The following is a 13,069-nucleotide window of genomic DNA, read 5'->3' on the forward strand; positions in this document are numbered from 1 at the left end:
TGTTTCCATCTGTCTGACAAAAAAGAAAAGGAAATCTGTATAAGAAACAGAGAAAACTGAAGAAACAGTGAGTTTTTCAGTTAAATCTGTCATTAACTGAACATAAACCCAGTGTGTCCATCCACTGTCACTGATCCAACTCCATGGGTTTGACTGGGGAATCAATGTTGTAGAAGATGACAGTGTTTCCATGGTAACTATGGAGCCTCTGAACGTCCAAATATAGTCATATCTGATGACCAAGACAAATTAAGAAAAATTAATTTTTCTTTCTATTTAACCTTTCTCAAGTGATTTATCACCATTTATTATAATATTATCGTCTGTATTTTGCTTTTTTTTTTCAGTAAAAATCAGGTATTTTCCTATATTTAATTCATTGATCATGTACTTTAATCATCATGCTGACATTACATTTGAGGATTAATATATCAAAAACAAAAATAACTCCATGGGTTTTACTGGTCAATGTTGTAGAAGATGACAGTGTTTCCATGGTAACTACAGAGCCTCTGAACGTCCAAATATGGTCATATCTGATGACCATGAAAAGATGAAGAACTGTATTTTACACCAATTATTTCCATGTTTTGATAGGATTAGTGGATCAACAGGTCTTAAACAGTTTAGATCAGCAGATGTTTTGGTCGGTGATGGATGTTTGGATGTTTTCATGTCACAGATTGGCTTTCATTAGCATGTCTGCAGCTCTTTAATCTAATTACGGATGTCTTTTACAGCTGCCACCAGCACCACCACTACATTGAAGACCTCCAGTCATGTGACGCGCTGTAGTGACAGCCAGAAGAACTACTGTGTTAATGGAGGAGAATGTTTCACCCTGGAAATCATGCCCGGCAGCACCAAGTTCCTCTGCAGGTGGGACTGTGATGCCATTTTTATTTGACAATGTTACTGTGGTGATTTATTCTAGAACTACTGGTAACTGAATTTAATGTCATGTTGGTGTAAACCAGACCAGTGGCCCCCTCCCCTTGGAAGAAGAAAAACCTCCAGGCCCCCCTCAACCCCAACATCACTGTAATAGTGGTGCAATTATAACTTTTATTGAAAGAAACAGCAATATTATTCCAATCGTTTTTTGTTTTTTTTTTGCTTTTCCTTCAATAATTTGTTGTGCAAATTAATAATAGCTAACAATATTTTTCCAAATAAAAATAGGAAATACGCAATTATCTTATAACTATAACGACAAAGTTCCTTTTTTGTTTAGAACAGCTAACGCATAAGTAACAAAGATGAACATTTTAACAATATCAGTGGCTGCAGTGAGCCCATTTTCATTGTACATCTCAGAACAGGGGTGTCAAACTCATTTTCTTTCAGGTTCCACATTCAGCTCAGTTTGATCTGAAGTGGGCCAGACCAGTAAAATAATAACAGAATAACCTATAAATAATGACAACTCCATTTTTTTTTAAATGCAAAAAATAACATTAAATTATGAAAAACATTTACATTTTACAAACTATCCAAACAAAAACAAAAAAAAGATGTGAATAACCTAAAAAAACTTAGATTTCTGAAGAAAAATAAGAAGAAATAATAATAAGAAAAATTTTTTATCAATATTATGTCTCAACTTATCATTATATACATGTGCATTACAGATCAGATCTACCAAGGCACAAAACAGGCAGAATATTGTTAATTTTACTTTATTATTTAGAATTATTTATTTATTATTTTATTATTAAAGGATATCAGAATTTAATGTTCTTTGCAATAAATCAAAGAGAAAAAAAATTGGTGTTGCCATTGTTTATAGGCATAATGTCATATTATTTTTTTCACATTAAACCAAGAAGAAAATCTGGAGTCATTATTTCTAGGTTATTATGCTGTTGTTTTCCAGTTCAATGCCCTTGACTGTTAATATCTTCTACACTTTGCAAATTCATCCTGCGGGCTGGAGTGGACCCTTTGGCAGGCCGTTTTTGGTCCCCGGGACGCATGTTTGACACCTGTGTCTCAGATCATTAAAGTGAAACCTGTGCAAAAACAGAAACATTGCACATTTTTCTTTTCCAGTAAAATACTAGTCCATTGTCCAAACCTAAACTCTTGGTCTAGTCTAGTTACAGATCACCATGGCAGTGGATTTGTTTGTTGTATGTCCCTAAAATAAGTGTTCCATTAGTTCCACCTCCTACATGTTCTAACCTGAGGATAAAAGAAACAAACACCAAGGAGTGATCCCATGCCCCCTCAGGCAAGCCTCTTCACCTCCCCTAGGGGGGCCGCCCCACAGTTTGAGAACCACTGGTGAAGACTGTTGTGTAAGGCAATCGAAAAATATATATTAAACCACCAGTAAGTATTTTTTAGGAGTTCCTTTTAGTTAGAAAATACACAATAGAAATGCTATATTCCTTAATTCGCACAGTCCCTCCATGATGATCCACAACTGAGTCAACCTCTAATGCAGGGCTGTCAAACTCATTTCAGTTCAGTTCCACATTCAGCCCAATCTGATCTCCAGTGGGCCGGACCAGTAAATAATAACAGTGAAAAAAGTGTTTATATCTACATCGTTTCCTTAAAAATCTGAATAACATGAACCTGAAATGTCTTAAGAAAAACAAGTGCAGTTTTCACAATATTCTGCCTCAGTTTATCAGTTTATCATTTACACATGTGCATTACAACTTTCATTATGATTGCAAATGCACATAATATTGATAAAATTGCATTTACTTTTCTCAAGACATTTCACCTTGTTCATATTTGTTCAGGTTATTCACATTTTTTGTAAAAGGATAGTTGGTTAATGTAAACATTTTCATTTAACTTTACTTTTTTTACACTAAAACAAAGATAAAATTTGCAGTTGTCATTATTTATAGGTTATTAGGGCAGTAAGAAAATATTGGTTCTGCAATATATCGCGATATTTCATTTCACAATACTGTATTGATATTAAAAAGTACTGTATGGATATTTTTAAGTATTTACTGAAATGCAGATATTGTGGAGGTTCTTTTTTTTATTGTTTTTTGTTTTTTATTTATTATTATTTAACAGTCTTTTATTAAATAATGTTCGTTCCTTTGTTGGGATTGAACTCAAATCCTGTTCTGATGTTAGTTGTGAACTAATAGAACCTGAACATTTGAACAGGATCTGAAACTGGAATGTCTGGAAAACAGAATTTCAGTTTGAACACAGTTTGAACATTTGCTGATAGAACATTAGATCCTGTTGGGATCAAATAAAAATGTGTTTAGATTTGTGCAGATTTATGATGGAATTCAATTCTTAAAGGAAATAATCATTTAAAAAAAGAAACAAGCGAAAAAATAGCCTTTTCAACAGTATCATGATATATCGTGATATATGGTATCGTGATCCTAGTGTTGTGATTTGTATTGTATCGCTAGATTCTTGCCGATACGCAGCCTTACAGGTTATTATGACACTATTTTTCTGGTCTGACCCAACTGAAATCTAATTGGTTTAAATGTGTATGTAAAATGATTTTTACACTACTGATTGTTAATTTCTTCAGTGTAATTTTTGCATTTCACAAATTCCTCCCACGGGTCGGACTGGACCCTTTTGCGGGCCGGATTTGGCCCCCGGGACGCATGTTTGACACCTGTGCTCTAATGGATTCTCAATGTGCTTTAAGTAAATCTTCAGGGCATCAAGCAGATTAAATCAAATCCACGATGATGTGATGATCTATCATGCCATCAATACACATAAGTGTCTGTCATCTGAGGAAAGCTTTGACATAGAAGACAATGAAAATGACTCCAGGTCTGTGCTGAAGACACACACCGACGCGGTGTAAGCTGATTTAAAATAAAGGCAGAAGTGAAGGTGACGCTCACCGTCTTTGGCTCCTTTCGGGAAGAGGAAACCGTCCCCTCTGGATATGAGCTAATGACTGCTTTTGCCCTAAATCATGATGCAAGGAGACGACACGTATAAATCACCTCCTGGCTTGTACAAGGTCATCAGAAGGGCTAAGATAAACGCTGCTGTGAATGTCGGCCAGGGTCAGGGAGGTGCAGAAAAAGTCGTTTCTAATCAAAGTCCTCAACACAGAACATAAGACAGGAAGCAAATCAGTGTGTAAGAGTTGTGACCAGGCTGAGTTTGTGTCCCTGTGGAAGTTAATCTGTCTCATCAGATTTTGAATTATAAAAGCCATTGAATTTCTAGCACTGAATTTTTTTGCACTGAAATTAAGTATCTGAATTTTTTGTCTCTCAATTTAACTATGTTCATAAATGTAGAAAAAAAAAATTCAAATGCAAAAAATTCAGAAGCAAAAAAATTCAGATGCAGAATTTTTTGCATCTGAATTTTTTGCTGCAGAATTTTTTTGCATCTGAATTTTTTGCCGCTGAATGTTTTGCAACTGAATTTTTTCCTTCAGATTTTTTTTTTTATTCTAAATTTAAGAACATAGTGAAATTGAGAGACAAAAAATTCAGATACTTAATTTCAGTGCAAAAAAAAAAATCAGATAGTTAATTTCAGAGCAAAAAAAATTCAAATACTTAATTTCAGTGCAAAAAAAAAATCAGATGCTTAATTTCAGAGCAAAAAAATTTCAGATACTTAATTTCAGTGCAAAAAAAAATTTCAGATACTTAATTTCAGTGCAAAAAAAAAATTCAGATACTTAATTTCAGTGTGAAAAAATTCAATGGCTTTTATAATTCAAAATGTGATGAGACAGATTTACTTCCATAGTTTGACCCCCCTGCTCTATCACGTTTGGTTCAATTACTGCAAAATGCCTATTCAGTGGCAGAAAGCTAAACGGCTGATATGGACACCATGACGGGCGTTTGCAATGGCTCCATGTCAGATAATATTCAGGCCCACAAATTGCACAAGCGTACCAAATTTTTGTGCTTTTATGAAAAAGTGGAGCATCTTTTCACAGATCAGCTGGACTGTAGTGCTACTTCAGCTCCTTCTGTCTGCAAGATCATCATGCAGGTACTGGCAGTCCTCCAAGAACGTCTGGCCATGTGGTTTTGCAGAGCCACCAGTGCAGCCTGTCTGGAGATAGAATTAAAGATATTTACAGAAGCTCATCTGGAGATGTGAAAAATGGCAGTAGATTCTGTAATAGTGTTTGGAATTAGATGCTTAGTAATGATGCAGTGGGAACCTACGGAACCCACATTATTACATTGTTTTCGTTTACAGGGTTGTCAATCGGATCCTGGTATGTTTTGTGTGTGGCTGAAAAAGGGAATGAATGAATGAATATTTTATTTCAGTTATGTACAAAAACATACATATAAAAAAAAAAACAAAAACATAAAATTAACACAATTGGTAACTAGGGCTGTGTATCGGCAAGAATCTGGTGATATGATACACACATTCACATTACAGACATTCCAGTTTCAGATCCTGTTCAAATGTTCAGATTCTTTTAGTTCAGAACTAACATCAGAACAGGATTTGAGTTCAATCCCAACAAAGGAACGAACATTATTTAATAAAACTGTGCTAAATAATAATAAATAAAATATAAACAAAAAAGAAAAACAAAAATGAACCTCCACAATATCTGCATTTAAATAAATACCTAAAAATAGTGATACTGTACATTTTAATATCGATACAGTATTGTGAAATGAAATATCGCGATATATTGCAGAACCGATATTTTCTAACAGCCCTATTGGAAAAAGGCAGAAGCTGAATCCAGAGGTTTATTTCTGCTTCTCCTACTCCCATCCTTCCTCCAACTCCACACCTGAAGTTGCAGCAGATCAAACATTAACACAAATTCGTCTACATTCAGTTTCTTCAGTCACTTTGAAATCATATGACTTTCGTAGCCCTGGAGAATTTGACAACTTAAAGCTTTTTTAAAACTCGACAGTGAGCTACACAATGTCACTTCATCCTTCAGTTGGTTCCATAATTTGACACCAGTAACAGAAACACAGTGATATTTAACGTTTGTTCTTCCTTTACATGTTTCATACACAAACATCCCTCTTCAATTATAATTCCCTTCTCTGAACTCAAAATTTTCCTGAATACAAACAGGAAGACTTTTACTTTTAGCACAAAACATAGTTTCCATTTGCTTTTAAATATACAATATCAAAAAATTTTTAATAAACCAGATTCTACAAAAAATGGATGACTTGATTGAAGATAACCAGCTTTATTTATTACAATAAGATTATTTTCACTTTCAGCTACTGTTACAACTTTTTGGACATTTATAGAGACCACGAACTAGTTACGATATTGAAATTTCATTATATGGACACAATTAACAATATTATTTTCTTAACTTTATGGCGCCACTGTCGTAGAAGAATAATAAACCATAAAGACCCAGGGCTACTTTTATGGCAGCTCCCAAATGATTTTTTCCTCTATATTTAACCTTTCTTTACAGATTTATCACCATTTATTGTAATATTATCTTGTTTACTTTCTGTTTTTTAAGTGAAAATCAGGTATTTTCCTATATTTAATTTACTGATCATGTTGATTTTTATAAAAGGCCTGATTAAAGTTGAGGGTTATGATACAAAAAACAGAGAAAAATGAAGAAAAAGTGACTTTTTCAGCAAAAATATAAATAACTGACTATAAAACAAGTGTGTCCATCCACTGTCATTGATCCAACCCCTGGTGAATCAATGACTACGTTCACACAGCAGGCCTTAATGCATAATTCGGATTTTTTGGTGAAATCTGATTTTTTTGTGCGCTCATTCATATTCCACATTAAATGCGACTTGTATCAGTTTTGACTCTGAACTGAATACGACCCTGAAGTGACCCACATTCGCAAAAGACGTCCTGATGTAATACATGACCACGCAGGCACGCACTGAGTTTACAGAAATACATTTTTTTTATCGGGTCCATATTAGTTTTATACACATTTCCTCATATTTCCACACAGTATGACATGTATGGCTTTACAAGTGAACAATACAACATATGCAAACTTTTTTTTTTTTTTTTACAAAAGTTAAAAAAATTAACCCAGCTTTATTGTCTTTGTGTTGATCCAAGTCAGTTCATGTCGTGTGTGTTCTATGTCAGTGCTATTGATCTCTTTCCTTTTCTACCCATCAACCAGGTGCTTGGCGGGCTTCACTGGGCACCGATGTGAACGAGCTGTGCTTAAGAGAGTCTCGAACCAAAAACGTATGTCAACACTGAATTCAGTCCCACATGTCATTGCTGGTGTTTCACTCCTGTCATGTTTCTTACCAAGAAATAGTGGGAAAATCCATGTTTCCCTCTTGTTTTGTGATAATAAATCTGCTGATAAGCTAGGCATTGTTCCTTCTGTTTTCTGAGCTCAGTTGGAACCATCGAATGGATCTGAAGGCTCGAGTACTCCCCCTCTGAGGAGAAGGCACTGAAATTTGCATGTACTTCACATCTCATCACATCATTTCCTTTTAGTTCAGAGCAGAGATCCGCCTCCATCTCAGGCTTAAGTGGTGTGTCTCGTGCGGAGGTAAAACATACCATCTGCCACCGTTCTCATTCTGCATCACCTCCACCCTCTCAGGAACCAGAATATTATTGGAACAGGCATCGCTGTAGCAGAACCAAACTGGCCATTGTTTGGTTGGTAAATCAGTGTGATGTCTCAAATGTGGCGCTTTTCCACCTCATGGTACCATCTCAACTGTACTCGATTCTACTCGCTTTTGGTAACAAGTACCTGCTTTTCCACTGCAGATATAGACTGTTTGAAAACCTGGAAATAAGGTCTGTGACAACACAAGCTTAAGGCATTGTCAGTTTTGTTTGTTTTAATTTTCTTACATCATGTTATTTTTTAACCCATAAAGACCCAGTGCTACTTTTGTTGCAGTTCTTTGATGAACTTTTCTCTCTATTTAACCTTTCTTAAGTGATTTACCACCATTTGTTATAATATTATATTCAGTATTTTATAATTTTCCAGTGAAATCAGGTATTTTCCATGAAAGCTCAGCTCAAAGTTAAGGGTTATTATATCAGAAATGGAGAAAAAAATGGAACTCAAGGGCAGCATATACAAACAAATACAGATCCAGAATAGAGCCCTGAGGCACCCCAAAGCCTTTAAATTTAACTGTTGTTATATCAGAATAGTGAACACTGAAGGAAAAGGGACTTTCTCAGCAAAGATATCATTAACTGAACTTAAACCCAGTGTGTCCATCCACTGTCATTGATCCAACTCCATGGGTTTGACTGGGGAATCAATGTTGTAGAAGATGACGGTGTTTCCACGTTCACCACGGAGCCTCTGAACGTCCAAATATGGTCATATCTGATGATCATGAAAAGATGACAAAATGCATTTTACACCAATTATTTACATGTATCGATAGGATTTGTGGATCGACAGATGTAAAACATTTTACGTCAGTAGATTTTTTTTGGTTGAAGGTGGATATTTGGGTCTTTAAGGGTTAATATTTTACGTACTATAGGTGTGTAATTAAACGACTACATGAGGTTATTGTCAACATTAAAGCTCACCATGCCAAACAGATACACATCTACTCACAACATCCATGTTGTGTCTCTTGTAAGCTGTTCTGTTTATTTGCTAGATCAAGAGGAAAGGTTTTTGTTGGAGATGTTAGCTGGACAAATCACATTACAAATATTCAGTAATGGTGGAGTCATGAAACGATGGTTAAATTTCTTTATAGATTGACATTTGTGCTTTACTTTTGGTGATGGCTTTTATCATTCAAAAGCCATAGAACTGGTTTCCTTTGTGAAAGATAATGAAATTATTGCAGTGAACTCAAGGCTTTATTTACAACAACAATACAAAAGCCAGTCCAAAAATCCATTTGAATTTTAGTCATGCAATGGTGAGTATTGAAGGATGTTGTTCTTGATTCAGAGTATGAGGTTGTTTGTCACTGTGCAGAATTAAATTAGATTCAGAGGAAGCTGAAGGTAGTACGGCTGTAAAGTAAAGACGGCTGTAAACCCAGGAGAGTTTGGAAAATACTGGAAACAAAACCACTGTTGTGCAAGTTACTTCCAAACTGTAATCCATTACAGATTACTTGTTACTGTTATTTAAAAGTAACTCCTTACCTTAGAATATTACTGTCTCAGAACTGTAATGTGTTACATGACTCCTGTATTACTTTAAAGTTACATACAGACTCTCGTCATAAATGGCCAATACAACAGACAGTAGAGCCTTTGAACGCGTACATTTGCGCTCTGAAGTACATGTCAAGGTTCTAATAGTTTTGGATTTTTCATTATAGTTTAGTTTTATTTAGTTTTGACTTTTTTTTCTCTAATTCAGTTCGTTTTAATTCATTTTTAGAGCAGGTTTGCTAGTTTTTATTAGCTTTCGTTATTTTCCAAATGCTTAGTTTTAGTATTAATTGTAGTTTTGTCGTCTCTTTTCTCTTCTTCTCTGTCGTTGTATTCAAATAAATCCCAGACAGGACTCTACTGCTTTCTCCCAACTTTAGACCAGAAGATGCCTAAACAACAAGTGACGAGAACTGACAGACCATTAAATATCATATGGTGCCAGCAGCTAAAATTGCTGGAGGGAAATAAATTGATTTTATATCAATTTTATCCATAATTTTGATCCGTTTTAGTTAGTTTTGTAAACACACAATACAGTTTCAGTTAGTTATGGTTTTTTTCTTTTAATTATAGTTTTTATTTATTTCAGTTAACAAAAATGTTTTTTCAATTCTATTTTTCGTCATTTCGTTAATTTTCGTTAACGATAATAACCTTGGTACATGTGGACAGATAGCTCAGTAAGTAACACTACAGTCTACAGTGTTGGAATCCCAGCAGGAACACTTGCATTTTTTTCAGCATTTTACATGTTCAAACAGGGAGCGCGGCGCAGAGGATGCCAGTAGATAAATCTGCAATCGATAAAAAATTCTAACTAGTCCTAGAAACGTTAGCTTCCCTTGTCATTGCTGATCACAGGGGTCATGCTAACATGCTAACTGTCTTCTGTACAGCAGGGTTAGTGTTAGTACTGAACATACGTCCATGTGGACAGTGAACTGTCTTCTGCTGTCTGCACCCATGGGCAGAACACCAACAGGAAATACAACTTTACAGGCGCATTTTTGATTCCTTAAGGTCTCACGGTCTTACTGGTTTTTTTTGTTTTGTTTTTGTTTTTGTTGCAGTTAAGTTATGGGCAAAAAGTGTGTTGTAACGCAAGCAGTATTGAACATGTACAGAATAAAATATTTCTGAAGATGGATTAGTAATGTCTTACATTACTGCGTTACAGCAAAAAGCAATCTATTACTGTAATGCATTACTTTTGTAACGAGTTACTCCAAACACTGATCAAAACAAAACTGAACAAAACAGTCTTGTCTTGCACAATGATGGCTTCAGCTCGGTTGGAAACTCAACGGAGGAGTTACTCAAAAAGTAACAGGCACTAGTTACTGTTTCCAACTTTTGCCTGATGGAAGACCATCAAAATGTGGGTGGAGTCGAGTTGAGCTGGTACCATGTTGTGCGGTGTTTTTGGCCGAGACAGGAGACCCTGGGAATCACTGGTTGGGCTGCCGTCCCTGCAGGACTAACACCACGTTCATTCAGAGGCTGCAGTGCTGTCTTTTTGTGATTGCACTGCTGTGTGATTGTCAGCCCTTTGGATCTGCTTTGAACACCTCTGTTCTAGGAGCTATCAGGTGTTAGTCTGGTCCTGAGTGGAGTATGTACATGCAAATTTCAGTCTGCTGTGAGGCCTGTTTGTCATAATTTCTCTCTGAATTGACATTTGGACTCATTTGAGGGTCTTCTAATAAACAGAAATTGGGCTCAAAGACAATCGTTTAATCGTATTTGGTCGAACTGGCCCCTCCTGCCAACACCAGTGATGACTGTTGTGGGTCTGTCACAGCTCCTGGATCAACTAACTCCCTCTTTCTTTTCTCTTCTTCTGTGTGTTTTTGTTTTCTACTCAGGTGTCCAAATGAATTTACTGGTGATCGATGCCAAAACTATGTAATGGCCAGCTTTTACAGTATGTCCAATCTTCTTTTATCTGTATCTGATTGGAGCATGATCAGTTCTGTGCACCTTTTACTGTTGTTTTTCCTTCTTTGGTTTCATTGTTATGTGTGCTAAAGTTGCATGTGGTCTTGAAGACGTTCAGTGAGTTTAATTTACATTTCAGTTGACCAGAAGTGAACAATTTTTCTTCACTTTTCTTTTAACTGAAAAGGAAGGAAAGAATTATAATTTATCAGTGTTTGGAGCCGTAAGCTTAAAACACACACAAAAACACTTTCAACCAAATTACATAGATTTTAAGGATGTTTACAGTCCTGTATTAGAACACACTTAAACTAGTAGGAAGTCACCTGCAGCGGGACACTTGAATTAATTTGCGAGTGATTTGTAAATTAATACAAGTGGGCTGCTTTACAGCTAAAAATGAACACACACACACATGGTATATTGTCATATATTAGTTACAGCAGTGGTTGTGCGATCGGAGCTTCCATACTCACATTGTGAATATCAGTTAAAAGAACTTTATTTATCCTAAACTAGACTGTCTTTTCTGAGCACAAGTGGCAATAGAGCAACAGATTTAGAGCAGAGCTGGTCATCAGCTGTTGGTGAAACTGCACGATAGTTTCATAGCAACTCCTGGCCTTGGGGATGTGTTTGGAAAGCCTTTGGAAAATATGAGTCCTTCAGGAGAAATGTTCCCATTACTCTTTGACTTTCAGTTTTCCTATTCCACTGGTGTTATCTGTGTGTCCACATACACACATACCTGATAGCATAGTCAGTGTCACAGTGACATTTCTTATCTATATTTACTTCCATCTGCCCAAGAGGGATGGAAGAAGAGCAGAAGTAGCCCAGTTCTGTCTAGACCACCCTTTACTTCACAGCCAATGAACAATGGGTTTCCTGAACAGATCGGTCATGTGTTTGGTTTGTTTGTTCGTTTTTTATTACGAATATCAACATTTAAAACCAAAAACATTAAAGAAAAAAAACGAGAAAAAAAAAGCCCAGACACATGCTAAAATTCTAAAAGAAGTTAGATGAAGTGCATCGTGTGTAGTCCTGCCCCCATCTTCTTCTACTGATCACACAGTCCCATGGCAGCGCCACAAAATAATTTGAAAACTAGAAAAGCACACAGAGAGCGCAGACCTCTGCCAAGGCAAGTCAAAAATACACCCCCCCCTCCGATCATCACCAAAATTTAATCATTTGTTCCTTGTGTCAGTATCAACATTTCCTGAAAATGTCATCAAAATCCGTCCATAACTTTTGGAGTTATCTTGCACACAGACAAACAAACAAACCCAGATGAAAACATAACCTCCACCATTCCTTGGTGAACGTAATAAAAGTCTGCACAAAAATATTACACTTATCAAAAATAAACTCTGTCCATTTCATAGCAGCATTCTTAAAGCTCTCCATCATTCCCATATTATATATTACACTGTATTATACATTGTATATCATAATACATTTTCCATAATCATATAATTTAACATACATTATACACATTGTGTAACAAGTGTTCAGAGAACGCAAACCTCCTCCTTCACCCTGAACTCTGTGCATGTGTGGATCGACTGTTTCTGTTGAAATTCAACAGTTTCCAGGTTGTTCCATACACAGAAACAGTTGAATCTGGTCCCAGTCATGTGTCTGTCCAATTAGATTCAATTCACATCAATATTAGTTGAGTTCTAATTTTAAATGTGTGGGAAATGGGATTTTCAATGTTCAGTGTAAATGTCCACAGAGTCCACATTCCACAGTGGATGTGGACAATTTAGTTCCAGATACAAGAGATTGTTCTAAGCTACAGGTGGATCCAACTGGAGGAGAATCGGAGTCGTTTTGAATTTTGGATGAATTTTGGAAAATGTCTCAATGATGACAGATGGAAAACTGTAGATGTTGTGACCTTGCTGTGACCTTGAACTGTGGCCTACTGGGACCAAAATGGACTGGGTTGGTCCCAGGGCCTAGGCCTATCTGTGGGGAAGATCTGGGAAAGATGGGTGAAAGAGTTTTACACTGA

At 36.1% G+C, this 13,069-nt stretch overlaps 1 protein-coding gene across 8 annotated transcripts in view; it reads left to right on the forward strand.

Annotated features, from left to right (window-relative positions):
• The window catches only part of nrg1 (neuregulin 1), a 63,396-nt gene that overhangs the window by 13,068 nt on the left and 37,259 nt on the right, over positions 1–13,069 (forward strand). For 6 of the 8 annotated variants that reach the window (XM_030149876.1, XM_030149879.1, XM_030149877.1 and 3 more), the window contains exons 3-4: positions 741–879; positions 10,971–11,029. In XM_030149876.1, the coding sequence (XP_030005736.1) occupies positions 741–879; positions 10,971–11,029 (198 nt within the window). Of the gene's footprint in view, positions 1–740; positions 880–7,108; positions 7,177–10,970; positions 11,030–13,069 lie in introns of all 8 variants that reach the window. The other 2 variants (XM_030149880.1, XM_030149881.1) reach the window with 1 other exon arrangement.

This window comes from Sphaeramia orbicularis, chromosome 12, assembly GCF_902148855.1.
Source record: "Sphaeramia orbicularis chromosome 12, fSphaOr1.1, whole genome shotgun sequence".
Classification (NCBI taxonomy): domain Eukaryota; kingdom Metazoa; phylum Chordata; class Actinopteri; order Kurtiformes; family Apogonidae; genus Sphaeramia; species Sphaeramia orbicularis.